This window comes from Staurois parvus, unplaced genomic scaffold (assembly GCF_062004578.1).
Source record: "Staurois parvus isolate SC_StPar_1 unplaced genomic scaffold, SC_StPar_1.0 ptg001289l, whole genome shotgun sequence".
In the NCBI taxonomy this organism is placed as follows: domain Eukaryota; kingdom Metazoa; phylum Chordata; class Amphibia; order Anura; family Ranidae; genus Staurois; species Staurois parvus.
The window spans coordinates 102,501-119,971 of NW_028319085.1; the positions used below are offsets into that span (position 1 = coordinate 102,501).

The 17,471-nt window shown below is 47.4% G+C and overlaps 1 protein-coding gene across 1 annotated transcript in view; it reads right to left on the reverse strand.

Moving 5' to 3' along the window:
* AKR1A1 (aldo-keto reductase family 1 member A1) overlaps window positions 1-17,031 on the reverse strand; it is a 33,151-nt gene extending 16,120 nt beyond the window's left edge. Inside the window, exons 1-3 of the mRNA XM_089660937.1 lie at window positions 16,924-17,031; window positions 11,287-11,403; window positions 6,483-6,634 (exon numbers count right to left, since the gene is read on the reverse strand). Of these exons, the coding sequence (XP_089517063.1) occupies window positions 6,483-6,634; window positions 11,287-11,403; window positions 16,924-17,013 (359 nt within the window). The 5' untranslated portion in view covers window positions 17,014-17,031. The remainder of the gene's footprint in view (window positions 1-6,482; window positions 6,635-11,286; window positions 11,404-16,923) is intronic.
* Between the last annotated feature and the right edge of the window lie 440 nt (window positions 17,032-17,471).

Consider the following 17,471-nt stretch of genomic DNA (forward strand, 5'->3'; position numbering starts at 1 on the left):
CAGTCAACACTTCCATGATGGAACCTTGTATTGCAGTCACCATAACAGGTCAATAGTATGGAGGTAGAGAAGTGTAATGCCCTCTGTAGTTTGTACTGTAGTTAGAGGCTTGTTAGAAGCCTGGGTGTGAGTCAGCGAGTTTCCTTTAGGTTAGGCTGGAGGGCTCTACAGGTCAGCCTCTGGTACCTCCCCCTGGTTCTAGAACCTTGGAGATGTTTCTAGAAGCTAGTGGCTGGAGGCCAGAAGGCGCAGATTTGCATATTTATGTACATTTTGCCAATCCCCAGACAGGGGGCCTGGCAAGGTGACCTAATCACCCCATAAGTACAAGAGAGACTGGCCAGCAAGGGGAGTCCTATGGAATATGGAGTGCTGAGGTGAGCTGCTGTGTAGTCTGGGAGGGGACCCCGGAGAGGGGGGAGGGGACCCAGGAGAGGGGGGAGGGGACCCCGGAGAGGGGGGAGGGGTCTGCCTCCAGGCAGGAGGATGGAAGAATAGGGAAGGAAGCTGACAGAGGGAGCTCCACTGCCCTGCAGTCCACTGAGAAAGGACAGCCTGTTAGCCTGGAAGGAAACCAGCTCAGCAATAGGCTTGGCAGCAGTTTGCCCAAAGCTACAGGACACAAGGACAGTGTGAGCACCTCTACACCTCCAGGGCCTACAGGAGAGAAGGCTGCTAGGGGCCAGGTACCATGACAGGTGCCGTGAATGGCTGGTGGGCGGGGCTGCAACACGTTTCAGAAGCTCCTCCTCCTTTATTGAGCAAAACTGGCTCCTCCTTTCTTCTGCTTCTACCTGTCACGGCACCTGTCATCTTCCCTGCCGGGCGGGAATTTTGAGCCTACATCTTCGAGTTGCCAGCGGCTCCCTGCATGGTTCCACGGCTGTCACCGGTCCATCCACCTGATTGCACCATCATCCCGCTCCTTTTCCGGTCCCTCCACTTTACATGCCGACTGGAGGAATCCCAGATGTAAGTTTTCTGCTTCTCCTTGTTCACTGATCTTACTTCTCCTGACCTGGCGCCTTCCTTTTCTTCTACATATCTTTGAGAGATTCCCCACATCCTTGAGGAGGAGCTGCCGGTCCTTTCCCAGGCGTTTGCCTTCCGGTCCATCCCTTCTTCCACCATTCTGTCCAGGACGCACCTACCAAATCCACTCTGCCACCTCTAAGGTCTCTTAGGATCTCCACCATCCCTGACGAGACTTGCCGGCTTCCATCCAGGTGCTTTGGCTCAGGCCTTCTCCTCACATTGCCCATCCCATGGACCATTCCACCTAGTGACTCCTCTTCATTTATTTCTGTGCCCACTCCTTTTCCCCAGTTCCCTCCCACTGTGCCCGATGTTACCATCCCATTCCACCCGATGTTACCATCCCATTCCACATCATGTGAGTGCTGAATTTGTGTTCATTATTTTAAATGACCATTGTATGTCATACCCAACCAGTTCTCCCTGAGACCGTGCTACAAGTCTGTTCCAGAATCTCTAGCTCTGGGTTACTGCCAGGTGGATGGGCAGTTTCTAGCTGGGGTCGGAAGAGTTTTATATACAGAGGGGACCACAGAGACTGTGTTACTGATCCGTCAAGAGACTGATGCCCCTCGGAGGGAGTAGACAGTCCAGGATCCATCATTTGTGTACAAGAATTAGGAAGTTTGTCCTCAGAGTTATTTTTTCCAAGTCAAGTTGGACGTCCCATATACCCCTAGACCCTATCCAAGTTGTCTAACTCTACATAAAACCAACAAAAAAGCCCATGAACTGGTTTCTGACTGGAAAATGCCTGTTGCCTGGCCATGCAGGAAATAGGGGGGCCAAAAACCAGCGGCTCTCAAGGGGGTAGTGCTACAGAAGATTAGAGTAGGCCCTAAGCTGGGTAGAAATTAAATGAAAATTTGTATGAAAATTCTCAGAACATCCAAATTCAAGATCTTGTTTGCATTTAACATTTTGACCTTAGAATGAATGGAACAAAAAAAAAAAGACGATAGTTGCAAATTTTCGTCACACGATATTTGCACAACTGTTCATTACAAATGCAAATTTTCAGGAAAGAGAGTTTAATAAAAATAAATTTTAGTGCACAATATAATATCCATTTTTGTGGTAAAATATAAAAGATGAGGTCGCATCACGTAAATAGATACCAAACATGCCAAATATTAAAAATTGACTGCGCCCGTGATATCGCAAAAAAACGTTGGTACCAAAAATTCACCATGAGTGATGCTTTAAAAGCCTTTACAGCTCTTCAGTTTAGAGTCAACTAGGAGCTCTTGTGCTAAAATGATTCCTCTCCCTCTGACATTCGCGGTGATACGTCACATGTGCTGCGACCGCGGTTTACATAGGCGTGTGCACCTGAGAGTTACGGCAATTTTTTATTTTTTTTTAATACATTTCATTACAATTTGATGTTTTAAAACGTTTTTATGCATTTTAACTTGATTGCTAAGAGGTTAATACACCCCATGTGATAGCATTGGGCAGGTGACAGGTACTCTTTATGGGGACATCAGGGGTCTAATAGACCCCAATGCCTCCCCTGCCCTTCACACTATCTAACTAAGCACAGATCCCATTGGTCAGGTGTGTCCCCTGGCTGTACCGGTCAGGTAATGGTGGACTGGAAACCGGAAGAGACAAAATCCTCGTCGCTTTCCTGTTTCTTTGTTTGCAGGTGAGAACGTGGCATGGATTTGCTTTGCTCTCATACCGCTGTCCATCCTCAAGCTGGAGGTTGTGGTCCCGGTAAGAGCGGGATTGGCCCCGGAACAACGGTGGGGAGCCACTGGTAGAGAAGGGGGGGACCAATACACTTCAATACAAAAGGGTTGGCAGGACCCTGCTTGTTGGAGCTTACAATCTAAGAGGGAGGGGCTAGTGGTACAAAAGGTAGTAACTGTGGGGGATGGACTGGTTGGAAGAGTAGAAGATTCCATTATTGGCTGGGGGCAGGATAGGCTTCCCTGAAGAGATCGGTTTTCAGAGATCGTCTAAAAGTGGGCAGAGTAGGCGATAGTCTGATAGATTGGGTAAAGAGTTCCAGAGGAATGGCGAGGCTCTGGAGAAGTCTTGGAGATGAGCATGGGAGGAGGAGACAAGGGAGCTAGAGAGCAGGAGGTCGTGGGAGGAGCGGAGAGGACGGTTTGGGTGATATTTGGAGACAAGATTGGTGATGTAATTGGGGGCGGAGTTATAAGTAGCTTTTTATGTTATTGTTAATGTTTTGAATTTTATTCGTTGGGCAATGGGAAGCCAGTGGAGGGATTGGCAGAGAGGGGTGGAGGACACTGAGTGGGGGCCAGTGGAGGGATTGGCAGAGAGGGGTGGAGGACACTGAGTGGAGGCCAGTGGAGGGATTGGCAGAGAGGCGTGGAGCTCACCGAGTGGAAGCCGGTGGAGGGATTGGCAGAGAGGGGTGGAGGACACTGAGTGGAGGCCAGTGGAGGGATTGGCAGAGAGGGGTGGAGGACACTGAGTGGAGGCCAGTGGAGGGATTGGCATAGAGGGGTGGCAGATATGGAACGGTTAGTAAGGTGGATGAGTCTGTCAGCAGCATTCTTGATAACCTGCGATGAGGTTGGCCAATGAGGAGGGAGTTACAGTAGTCAAGGCGAGAGATAACGAGTGAATAAGTTGCTTAGTGGTTTCAGAGGTTTAGAACGGGCGGAGGTTGAAGATGTTGCGGGGGTTGGAGATGTTGCGGGGGTTGGAGATGTTGCGGGGGTTGCAGGTGTTGCGGAGGTTGCAGGTGTTGCGGAGGTTGCAGGTGTTGCAGAGGTTGCAGGTGTTGCAGAGGTTGCAGGTGTTGCAGAGGTTGCAGGTGTTGCAGAGGTTGCAGGTGTTGCAGAGGTTGCAGGTGTTGCAGAGGTTGCAGGTGTTGCAGAGGTTGCAGGTGTTGCAGAGGTTGCAGGTGTTGCAGAGGTTGCAGGTGTTGCAGAGGTTGCAGGTGTTGCAGAGGTTGCAGGTGTTGCAGAGGTTGCAGGTGTTGCAGAGGTTGCAGGTGTTGCAGAGGTTGCAGGTGTTGCAGAGGTTGCAGGTGTTGCAGAGGTTGCAGGTGTTGCAGAGGTTGCAGGTGTTGCAGGTGTTGCAGAGGTTGCAGGTGTTGCAGAGGTTGCAGAGGTTGCAGGTGTTGCAGGTGTTGCAGGTGTTGCAGAGGTTGCAGGTGTTGCAGGTGTTGCAGAGGTTGCAGGTGTTGCAGAGGTTGCAGGTGTTGCAGAGGTTGCAGGTGTTGCAGAGGTTGCAGAGGTTGCAGAGGTTGCAGGTGTTGCGGGGGTTGGAGGTGTTGCGGGGGTTGGAGGTGTTGCGGGGGTTGGAGGTGTTGCGGGGGTTGGAGGTGTTGCGGGGGTTGGAGGTGTTGCGGGGGTTGGAGGTGTTGCGGGGGTTGGAGGTGTTGCAGAGGTTGGAGGTGTTGCAGAGGTTGGAGGTGTTGCGGAGGTTGGAGATGTTGCGGAGGTTGGAGATGTTGCGGAGGTCGGAGATGTTGCGGAGGTCGGAGATGTTGCGGAGGTTGGAGATGTTGCGGAGGTTGGAGATGTTACGGAGGTTGGAGGTGATGCGGAGGTTGGAGATGAAGTCTACAAGATTTGGACAGTGATTGGATTTGGGGCTGAAAGGACAGATGGGAGTCCAGGATGACACCGAGTACCTGGCATGAGGGGAGGGACTGATGGCTATACAGCCGCAGCATCACATTCACTTTGAAGCTGGGAGTTGGCTGAAGAGAGCCCACATGGTGGCAGCCTTCTGATTAGCGGTTCACTCTTCACGTACGTAGTACACCCAAGGAACTGACCAGGTTAAACTAAAAGGCCAGACACCAGCATCTTCTCCCCGGGTTCTTCCAGGTTGCTGATTGGCTGGCATGAGAGTGCAGTCATCGCGGCACACTAGCAGTGTGCCGGAATGTAAACGGAGTTCTCTCCCATTTGGTCCCATTGAAAGCATTTTGTGATATCTGATTGATAAGTGCAAAAAGTACCTGCTGACCTCACCACAAACCTTATGATCCAATCCCCCCTCCCCCGATGACACAGCACTGAGCATGTGGCGTAGAGCTCCCCGCAAACTCCTGGGTCCTGTGATATGGGTACTCCAGGAGTCTGCGGGCATTGCACATATCATTGTGGCCGTGGCCAGAAATTATGAAGGGCAGGTAAGGATTTTTCCGCCATAAAAAAAAAAAAAAAAAAAAAAAAAATTATATATATATATATATATATATATATATATATATATATATATATTTTTTTTTTTTTTTTATAGCATCCAATTTTCTTAGAGGAGGGGGCAGGTGGAGATTGATACATAACTCATGGGGAGGGAAACATTCCATTTAGAATTTTTTCTATTAAAACAAAAAGTGTAAATACCCGAATTTTGATCTGATGTCAGTATCTTGCCATCCCCGTTCAGCAGAGCTCGGGGGAGGGGGCTGGCACAAGTGGTTAGAAATCCTGCCTTGCATCAATCCTGTCCACGACACGACCTGCCTGGAGTTTGCATGTTCTCCCTGTGCTTGCGCAGTCAACTCCGGGTTCTCCAAACTCCAAGGACATGCTTCTAGGTGACTTGTCTCCTGTAATCGGCCCCAGTATAGTATCCCTGCTGGTACGATGGGGGCTCTGAAAGATTGAACCGGCTGGAACAGAAACTGGGGCACCGAGAGGCAGTTGTGGCAGTTGGGGAGTAATTCCTCCAGGGAAAACCTATTCTGCACTGCGCCTCTATGGGCTAGACCTTTTGGCTCAGTCTGGGGCAGGGGCGGACTGACAACTCATGGGGCCCCCGGGCAATAGGGGATCATGGGGCCCCTGTGTCCTTGCCCAAACTCAAAAAAGCCTATGAAAAAGGTACTAGGGGCATCTCATGGGGCCCCCTACTGACCCCGGGCAGTGCCCAAGTTTCCAAATGGTCAGTTCGCCCCTGGTGTGGGGGAATTTCTTGCCACCAGGCCTCAGGTCCTAGCCAGCGTACAATTGCACGGCCACTTTTTATTTGTTTAATTTATTTTTCTCCCGCACATTTTGTAGTTTTTTTACTTTTGTGTGTGCATTTTTTTTTTCACTGGATGGAGGGTGTGGGTCCTTGGGCCTACACTGAAGTCTAGGGGGACAATGTGTGGCCATTAGGTTCCTTCCTCCCCTGAACCTGGGGGGGGTCTCTCTTTGGGAGAGTCCCTCAACCTAGTACTCAGTGGTCGGCTTCGGCTGTTCACAAGGCGAGGGATCCATCAGGCCTTTTGGCTAGGTGGACAAAGTTCATAACCGTGTCCCTGTCAGGAGCCTTGCGCCCCACGGGTTCAGGGTAAGGTCCTTCCCCTTCGGGAAGTGAGTTAGGAACCCTAGATTGCAAGCAACTTGAAAGCGGGGACTGATGTGAATATACGGTACGTAACGTTCTGGGTAAGTTGATGGCACTATATAAATACCCGTAATAAATACATTTTTATAATGATTGGACGTTGCACTTACTTGAAGGCGTAGGGCCAGTGCATGAGATAGAGGTCCAGGTAGGAGAGTTGGAGATCAGAGAGGGTCTTCTTCAGAGCTCCCTCTACATCATCCGGGTGATGTTTGTTGTTCCAGAGCTTGGAAGTCACAAATATCTCTTCTCGTTTCAATCCCTGCCACAAAACAAAGACGTGTTACACGTGTACAAAAACAGTGACGTGGCGAGCGAGCGTCCAGATATGATTATTGCACCACATCCCTTAAAATCGCAAATATTCAATAGAGAAGATGGGACTTTCAGGGTGCAGAGACAGGAATACCAAACATTAAAAGTTATATCATTTTTATTTCGTATTTTGGTAAAAAACACAAGAAAGGAAAAAATCACCAGTGCACACGGAGTATCTTGGAGGCGGTTTTGGATCTGAACCGAGCGAATATCGTCTGGACTTTTGTCCTTTGCTGATATCTGGTGGTGGAATTGAAAATTGATCCTCAATTTAAATCCTTTATCCCTACATTTTCCTTGCTACCGTATTTTTCGCTCCATAAGACGCACCTCGGTTTTAGAGGCGAAAAACAAGAAAAAAAATATTCTGAACCAATGGACTGCAGACACAGTACAGGGGATGACCAGAGACTGCGGACACAGTACAGGAGATGACCAGAGACTGCGGACATAGTACAGGAGATGACCAGAGACTGCGGACACAGTACAGGAGATGACCAGAGACTGCAGACACAGTACAGGAGATGACCAGAGACTGCGGACAGTACAGGGATGACCAGAGACTGCGGACATAGTACAGGAGATGACCAGAGACTGCAGACACAGTACAGGAGATGACCAGAGACTGCAGACACAGTACAGGAGATGACCAGAGACTGCAGACACAGTACAGGAGATGACCAGAGACTGCAGACACAGTACAGGAGATGACCAGAGACTGCGGACACAGTACAGGAGATGACCAGAGACTGCGGACACAGTACAGGAGATGACCAGAGACTGCAGACACAGTACAGGAGATGACCAGAGACTGCAGACAGTACAGGAGATGACCAGAGACTGCGGACACAGTACAGGAGATGACCAGAGACTGCGGACACAGTACAGGAGATGACCAGAGACTGCGGACACAGTACAGGAGATGACCAGAGACTGCGGACACAGTACAGGAGATGACCAGAGACTGCAGATATAGTACAGGAGATGACCAGAGACTGCTGACCTTTGGGGAGGGAGGAAGAGGGGGAGCGGGTACCTGAATTTGACAGGTACCCGCTCCCACTTCCGCGGAGTTGTCCTTCCCTCTTCTTCCCAGGCCGGCTTCTGTGACAGCCGGGTGCCCACTGCGCATGCGTGCGAAGCGCTGCGCTTTGTGAATGGCCCGGCGCCTTCTGGGACCTGTCATGTGTCCCAGAAGACACCGGATCATTCACAAAGTGCAGCGCATGCGCAGTGGGCACCTGGCTGCCACAGAAGCCAGTGCGGGAAGACTGCAGCGCTGGAGCGAGGAACAGGTAAGGTCCTGCAGGAGACAACAGCTGAGCGGCCAGCCCGGTATTCTGACATGGTGGCCGCAAAAATACCGGACCGGCCGCTTTATATTCGCTCCATAAGACGCACTGACATTTTCCCCCCTTTTTTTGGGGGAAAAAAGTGCGTCTTATGGAGCGAAAAATACGGTACTTGAACTGCAATATTTAACAGATGGATGTTTGATGTCCATTGTTTCCTCTCTTATGGTTGTGGACGTATATAGGTCAAATAGATCTTTGTTAGGTTATACCTATATATCCTTCTAAAGCATTTAACAGATGATATCTGATGCCCATTATATCCTCTACAACTGATTTGGACGTGTAGGCCAATTAAGATTTTTTTTAGGTCATTTTCTCCTAGCTCCGTGACCTTTCACATCCAGGACTGCCTTGGCGGTAGAAATTTCCTCAAAAAAATCTCCCCTGAACAAGCCCGTGAGGGCGAAACATGTAGGGAGTAACTACATTTACCTAACCAAGTTTGAATCTCAGTTGGTATTTTTAGAATTGAAATTGTTTTTATGTTTCTGTATTTTTTCCTTTCTTGTGTTTTTTAACAAAATACGAAATAAAAATGATATAACTTTTATTGTGTGGTATTCATGTCTATGCACCCTGAAAGTCTCATCTTCTCTATTGAATATGTACAGAAACACGACCCGCTACTATTGAAGGACAGTAAATGTGCACACTTGCTGGGTTCTGTAACATACACTTTATGGCCCAAAGCTGGTTGACTTTGGCACCCAGTGGCTTATTTAGAGCACTAATAAATCAATACTCTATAGCTTCCCACAGAAAAGTCAAACTTCCACCCTTGAAAGTACAAATAACATAAACCTTTTCAATAATCCATAAATACCCTCTCCCACAGTCCCACACCACTCTCAAATTGTCCACACCACAGTCCACAGTCCAAACTCAAAATCCAAAAATAAAATAAAACAAAAACAACAATATTCCAAATGTGTCCAAAATCTTCCCGCTCAATCCACAGGACCCTCAAAAAAACAGAATACAATATAGTGCATTATCCTTGATACAAAATTGCTGTAAGTGATAACATGCAGTCACACTAGTGATAAAGAACATATATGTAAATTAAAGTGAATCCACCATATCACTAGTGGTCCAGTGAGACAGCACTGCAACCGTGAAAATATCAGTAAACCACACAGTGTGATCCGTGACACAGTAATCCGTGACAGTAGTGCCAAAAACAGTGCCACACTCTGCTTAGGGGATAAAATGCAATTACCCTCTTGCTGTAATTCAAAGCATTAAGGATTCCTTTATGCCACAAGATAAACTTCCTAGGAGGTGCGTCTTCCTCTCAGGAGTACACAATGGGATCCCTTTTTTCATACAGCCATAGGTCATAGGTACCAGGGTCCCCGTTCCTCGCAGGGAAATAGGTGCAGACTCAGTGGAGTAAAAAGTAATTCACACTTTTATTCAGTAAACTTACATCTTAGAATATACCGTCCATCCTCGCTCTAGTCCGTTCACTGTTGTGAGTAATTCAAAAATGGCCGCGCTGCTCCTTCCGGCTCAGCGTCCGGCGTCACCACACTGACGCGTTTCGTCACTTCCTTATGAAAAAGTCGGAAGTGACGAAACGCGTCAGGGTCGTGACGTCGGACGCTGAGCCGGAAGGAGCAGCGTGGCCATTTTTGAATTACTCACAACAGTGAACGGACTAGAGCGAGGATGGACGGTATATTCTAAGATGTAAGTTTACTGAATAAAAGTGTGAATTACTTTTTACTCCACTGAGTCTGCACCTATTTCCCTGCGAGGAACGGGGACCCTGGTACCTATGACCTATGGCTGTATGAAAAAAGGGATCCCATTGTGTACTCCTGAGAGGAAGACGCACCTCCTAGGAAGTTTATCTTGTGGCATAAAGGAATCCTTAATGCTTTGAATTACAGCAAGAGGGTAATTGCATTTTATCCCCTAAGCAGAGTGTGGCACTGTTTTTGGCACTACTGTCACGGATTACTGTGTCACGGATCACACTGTGTGGTTTACTGATATTTTCACGGTTGCAGTGCTGTCTCACTGGACCACTAGTGATATGGTGGATTCACTTTAATTTACATATATGTTCTTTATCACTAGTGTGACTGCATGTTATCACTTACAGCAATTTTGTATCAAGGATAATGCACTATATTGTATTCTGTTTTTTTGAGGGTCCTGTGGATTGAGCGGGAAGATTTTGGACACATTTGGAATATTGTTGTTTTTGTTTTATTTTATTTTTGGATTTTGAGTTTGGACTGTGGACTGTGGTGTGGACAATTTGAGAGTGGTGTGGGACTGTGGGAGAGGGTATTTATGGATTATTGAAAAGGTTTATGTTATTTAGAGCACTGCCAGACTCAAGATCATTGCTGAGTGGTCGTCCGCTCCTCTGAGAAGACCCTGCTTGTTCCTGGGATATACCCAGTTTGCCTTCTGACTACGTCGAATCTCAACTCCATCCCAAATGATGGCGTTCACAAGTTCCCAGTGAAGGGTCCTAGCCATCCTGCAGCATACAAAGACATTATAGACAATTGTTTTCAGCTAACTCTGTGGTAACAGTTTGGTGAAGACTCTTTTTCTGTTGCACCGTGACTGTACCCTGTGCACAAAGCCAGATCCATAAAGACATGGATGACCAGTTTGGTGTGGAGGAGCTCGAGTGTCCTGAACAGAACCCTGACCTCAACTCTACTGAACACCTTTGAGATGAATTAGAATGGCAATTCTGAGCCAAGTCTTCACATCCAGCAGCAGTACCTGACCTCACATATAGGTACAAATTCCCACAGACACCTTCCAGGATCTTGTGGAAAGTCTTCCTAGAAGAGTGGAGGATGTTATGGATGCAACTCTACATTAATGGCCATGGTTTTGGAATGAGATGTGGAAGAAGCTCATATAGCTATGGACAAATCTTTGGCCATTTTGGGTACATTCGTTGCCCTCCATACCGGACTTTGCAAATAGGTAGATATTTCCACAGACACCCATCAAATGTGGAAAGCCTTCCCAGAAGATTAAAGGACGGCGTAGGGGGCTAATCCATAATAAAAGGTCATGGAAGGTGGGGGAGGGGTTTCAGGTAACTTCATATTAATGATCAGGGTTGTGAAGTGGGATGTCCAACAAGCTCATTTAGATGTGATGGTCAGATGTCCACAAGCATTGACCTTTTCGGCTATAGAACCACGGTCCACGCATGCCAATTATGACTGTGGGACTGTTATGTGGACATCAATAATGTTACCTTGTCACCGAGACTTTCCTTGATGGCTTCTCCAACTTCAGCTTCATTTCCGTACACGGAGGCGCAGTCTATGTGCCGATAACCGACACTCAGGGCGTACTTCACTGCGTCCCTCACCTGTCATAAGAAAAGGAGGCCAATTAACAAAACGTATGGATTGTATGGATAACGCTGACTGATGCTACCAAGAAAGTCATCGATAAATTTGAACAAGGTTGGGGCAAACACAAATCTATATTTTAAAACAGAGGTCTTTAAACTGCGGCTCATTGCCTGCTTTTATTCAGCCCTCGGGGCATTACTCCCCCCACTGTCATTAACAGTGGAAAATAATTCCTACCACTGACACCGACAATGAAGCATTAGTCATCCCACTGACACAAACGATGGGCACTATTCCTCCCATTGATAGGGCACCATTCCTCCCACTGACACCAATGACGGGGCACTATTCCTCCCACTGACACCAATGACGGGGCACCGTTCCTCCCACTGACACCAATGACGGGGCACCGTTCCTCCCACTGACACCAATGACGGGGCACCGTTCCTCCCACTGACACCAATGACGGGGCACCGTTCCTCCCACTGACACCAATGATGGGGCACTATTCCTCCTACTGACACCAATGATGGGGCACTATACCTCCCACTGACACCAATAATAGGGCACTATTCCTCTCACTGTCACCAATGATGGGGCGCTATTCCTCCCACTGACACCAATGATGGGGCACTATTCCTCCCACTGACACCAATGATGGGGCACAATTCCTCCCACTGACACCAATGATGGGGCACTATTCCTCCCACTGACACCAATGATGGGGCACAATTCCTCCCACTGACACCAATGATGGGGCACAATTCCTCCCACTGACACCAATGATGGGGCACTATTCCTCTCACTGTCACCAATGATGGGGCACTATTCCTCCTACTGACACCAATGATGGGGCACTATTCCTCCTACTGACACCAATGATGTGGGACTATTCCTTCCACTGACACCAATGATGGGGCACTATTCCTCCCACTGACACCAATGATGGGGCACTATTCCTCCCACTGACACCAATGATGGGGCACTATTCCTCCCACTGACACCAATGATGGGGCACTATTCCTCCCACTGACACCAATGATGGGGCACTATTCCTCCCACTGACACCAATGATGGGCCACTATTCCTCCGACTGACACAAATGATGGGCCACTATTCCTCCCCCTGACACCAATGATGGGACACTATTCCTCCCACTGACACCAATGATGGGCCACTATTCCTCCCACTGACACCAATGATGGGGCACTATTCCTCCCACTGACACCAATGATGGGGCACTATTCCTCCCACTGACACCAATGATGGGGCACTATTCCTCCCACTTACACCAATGATGGGGCACTATTCCTCCCACTGACACCAATAATGGGGCACTATTCCTCCCACTGACACCAATGATGGGGCACTATTCCTCCCACTGACACCAATGATGGGGCACTATTCCTCCCACTGACACCAATGATGGGGCACTATTCCTCCCACTGACACCAATGATGGGGCACTATTCCTCCCACTAACACCAATGATGGGGCACTGTTCCTCCCACTGATACCAATGATGGGGCACTATTCCTCTCACTGACACCAATGATGGGACACTATTCCTCCCACTGACACCAATGATGGGGCACTATTCCTTCCACTAACACTAATAAAGGGGGAACTGTTTACTCCCACTGACGTCAGGACATTTTCGATGCCCACTGACAGCAGTCCGATCCCCCTAAAGTTTGAAGAAGAGTAAACTGGCCCTCTGTTTGGATAGCTTGGAGACCCCTGCTCCAGCAGAAAGTTTAACCTGTTCCCACTGGCCGTACATACTGTATACTGTATTTGTGGCAGGCAGGGTGGGAGCGCCTTAACAACTAGCCACTGCACACATGCATCCATACTGAACTGCCATTCTGAGAGCATACTCACTGTGGCGCCCAGCCCTGTGACTGAGCTGTCATGGATAGCTCCTGGTCTTTGTTTAGGATTGGAAGCTTGTGACAGCCAATCACAGTTGTCGCATGATTAGGAGGTCTTTGTCTCCCCTGACTTAAGACACTCTTAAAGGGCAGCCCAGAGGAAAGGGGTCAAAAAGCAAGAGATTTGAATAAGGGGCAGACTCAATCAACCACTTGGTCTTTTTCTGCTGCCCCGTTTTTATTTTAGGTTTCATTATACGGGATCCGATCCTCTAACCTGCATACTTAGAACTATTCCTGGCGCTCTTTCATCTATTCGGAGTGAGAAGTAGAGGGGCCCTCCATCTATTATCTTCCCTGACATAACGCTCCTCTGTTGCGGACAGCTGCAGGCCCCATAATAACATCCATCAAATGAGGAAAGATCTATTCACAGATGAAAGGGAACCACACAAAGTATTTCCATCAATCATCATCTCAGAAGTGGAAATGACCCCCAAGCATTAAATATTAAGGACGTCCAGATAACGAGGCGGCAACAGAATGATATCGGAGATGTTATAAATATTGTAAAACAAGAAGATTCCTTTTTATCGGAGAAGGTCTCCTCCCAGTGCAGATCATAGGGTGGACGTTCAACACAATAGAGGCCACAATGGTTGTCCTTCGTAATTAATTGGAAATCCATTCTATGTGGGTTTTGTTTGATGCTCCCTAACTATCCTCTCCCTGAATTAACACAGGAAACAATTCTACATAATCAGATTTCCTTTCTAAAATGAAACGTTGTCTTTTGATCCAAGTGGTTATTGTTTCTCTGAAAGCAGGCTCGGTCTAGCCATTCTTTATTGAGAACGTTGGGAGTATTCTCAATAACTCCAATAGTTGACGGTTCCAATCCACCACCTGCGTGATGCATTAACACAATATTATGGGATAGCCGCTGATCAATTGACCCCAGGAGTCCAATGTTGAGGAATGGCCTTATAAGGTATACTTTGCATTAAAAAATGGCCACTTTTGGTCTGAGGTCCAGATGTAATGGGTAGACCCCCATTGAGCTGACCTTCTGAGCCTAAGGAGTTTGGGAGAGCTGGGCAGATTAGATCACTCCATCACCACTCCATTCCAACAGTTGCCATGTCTAGCCATTCTCCATCATGTTTTATTGCTGGGAGTATTCTCCACAACACCTCCAGCTCATGGTTCCAATCCACCAACTGCGTGATGCATTAACGCAATATTAAGGGATAGCCACTGTTTAATTGAACCCAGGAGTCCAATGTTAAGGAATGGCCTCAGCCGCTGTACTGGCCATGCCTTAACATTGGACCCCTGGGGTCAATTGAGCAGCGTCCATCTCTTTACTTGTATTGGCTGACACTGGAATCGCTCAGACCCATGCTCCCGTCTTCTCACTTGCCGGTGGGGTGATCCGTTTCCTTCCTTCCACAAAGCTTGGAGTGGCACAATAAGGTATACTTTGCATTAAAACAATGGCCACTTTTGGTCTGAGGTCCAGATGTAATGGGTAGACCCTATAGAGCTGACCTTCTGAGCCTAAGGAGTTTTGGATAGTTGGGCAGATTAGATCACTCCATCACCACTCCATTCCAACAGTTACCATGTCTGGCCATTCTCCGTCATGTTTTATTTAGAATGTTGGGAGTATTCTCCACAACACCTCCAGCTCATGGTTCCAATCCATCAAGTGGGTGATGCTTTTAAAACAATGGCTGTTTTTGCTCTGAAGTCCTGATGTAAACGGTAGTTCCTATAGAGGCAACCTTCTAAGCCTAAGGAGTCTGGAAGGACCGGGCAAAGAAAGCTACTCCATCACCACGCCAATTAAATATCTGGCTGTTCTTCAGGTTTTATGGAGAATATTGAGAGTATTCTCCACTACACCTCCAGTACACGGTCCCAATCCACTAACTGAGTGATACTTTTAAAACAATAGCTGCTTTTGGTCTCAGGTTTATAAGTAAAGTGTAGACCCTACAGAGGTGACCTTCTGAACCTAAGGAGTTTGAGAAGGCTGAGCAGAGAAAGTCACTCCATCATCACCTCACTTCAAAAACAGTCGCTATGTTGGGCCATTCTCCATCATGTTTTATTGAGAATGTTGGGAGTATTCTTCACAACACCTTCAGCTGATGGTTCCAATCCATCAAATGGGTGATGCTTTTAAAAAAAAATGGCTGCTTTTGGTCTAAAGTCCTGATGTAAGGGGTAGATCCCATAGAGGTGACCTCCTGAGCCTAAGCAATCTGGGACGGCTGGGAAGAGAAAGCTACTCCATCACCACTCCAATAACAGTCTCCATGTCTGGCTATTCATCAGGTTTTATTCAGAACGTTGAGAGTATTTTCTTCAACACATCCAGTTGCCGGTGCCAATCCACCAACTGGGTGATGCTTTTAAAGCAATAGCCGCTTTTGGTCTGAGGTCCAGATGTAAAGGGTAGAGCCTATAGAGGCCATTTTCTGAGCCTAAAGAATTTGAGACGGCTGGACAGGGAAAGCCACTCCATCACCACTCCGCTAAGGCTGTATTCACACTTCAGCAATTTGTAGCTTGAAGCTCGAACCTCCAAAAATGCTCAAAATTAAAAAGTCATTTGTATTGTATGATGCCTGTTAACACCTGATTGCACGAACAGGCACCATAGAGAACAATTGATTTTTTAAGTTTGAGCATTTTTGGAGCTTCAGGCTTCAAGCTACAAAATCGCTCAAGTGTGAATGCAGCCAAACAGTCACCATGTCTGGCCATTCTCCATCACGTTTTATTGAGATTGTTGGGAGTATTCTCCACAAATCCTCCAGCTGATAGTCCCAATCCATCAACTTGGTGGTGCTTTTAAAACAATAACTGCTTTTAGTCTGAAGTCCTGATGTTAGGGGTAGACCCTGTGGAGGCGACTTTCTGAGCCTAAGGAGTTTGGAAGGCCTTGGCAAAGAAAGCTGCTCCATCACAACTCTAGTAATATGTCTGGCTATTCTTGTTCAGGTTTTATTGAAAACATTGAGAGTATTCTCCACTACACCTTCAGTCAACAGTCCCAATCCATCAGCTGGGTGATGCTTTTAAAGCAATGGCTGCTTTTGGTCTGAGGCTCAGATGTAAAGGGTAGACCCTACAAAGGTAACCTTTTGAATCTAAGGAGTTTGAGAGGGCTGAGTAGCGAAAGTCACTCCATCATCACCTCACTTCAAAAACAAACGCCATGTTGGGCCATTCTCCATCATGTTTTATAGAGAATGTTAGGCGTATTCTCCACAACACCTCCAGCTGATGGTTCCAATCTGCCAACTGGGAGATGTTTTAAAACAATGGCTGCTTTGGTTTGCTGTCCTGATGTAAATGGTAGAGGTGATCTTCTGAGCCTAAGGAGGAGTTTGGGATGGCTAGGTAGAGAAAGTCATTCCATCACCACTCCACCCTCAAGCTTCTCTCGTCACACAAATGCTGGCAGTTGTAGGTCTGGTAACCATTTTAGGTCATTGACTTGTCATGGTGATCTGCTCAATTGATCAGCGTTGAATGTTTTAACATGGTACAAAGGGTCTTGGAAGGCAATTTTAAAAGTTTATGTAGACAGAGGTTCTCCTTTTACGTGAGAGGTTTCTTAGAGACAGAAGATCATTGAAAATCTTACCTGGCCAGGTGCACTTTTCCACGTACCAAGTCCAAGAAGGGGAATCTTCTGACCAGTGTACAAAGTCTCACACTCAGCAGCAGTCGCCATGTTTGCCTTAAGGTGGATCTGTCATGCAAGAATGAAAAAATGGTCACGAAAATAAGCACAAATTTATAATAATTCAGAAGAACACTTTGGGAGAGCATCCCTTCAAAGCCATACTTTTGCCACTGAAGCGGAACATTCTTTTTTTTTTTTGCTTTTGTGTCCAGAAAGGAAACTCAGATAGGAAAGGGGGAATACTTTTGCTCATCCATTTCCTCCAAGCAGGAAAACAACCAGAAAGCTGCCTGTCAGGTAAACATTACATTGACTGCTCATCCCCCACAATGGCCCTCAGCCAGACCTCACTTTCTGATTGGGGGACATGAACGTCAAGGCAACGTGTTATCAGCCGGACATGTTCCTGTACAATCTCAGAGTGAACCAATTGTCCTCACTTTGAGCAAACGTCAAATAATAGCAATATCACACAAGTTAGAAATTTATCGCTCACAAAACTCACA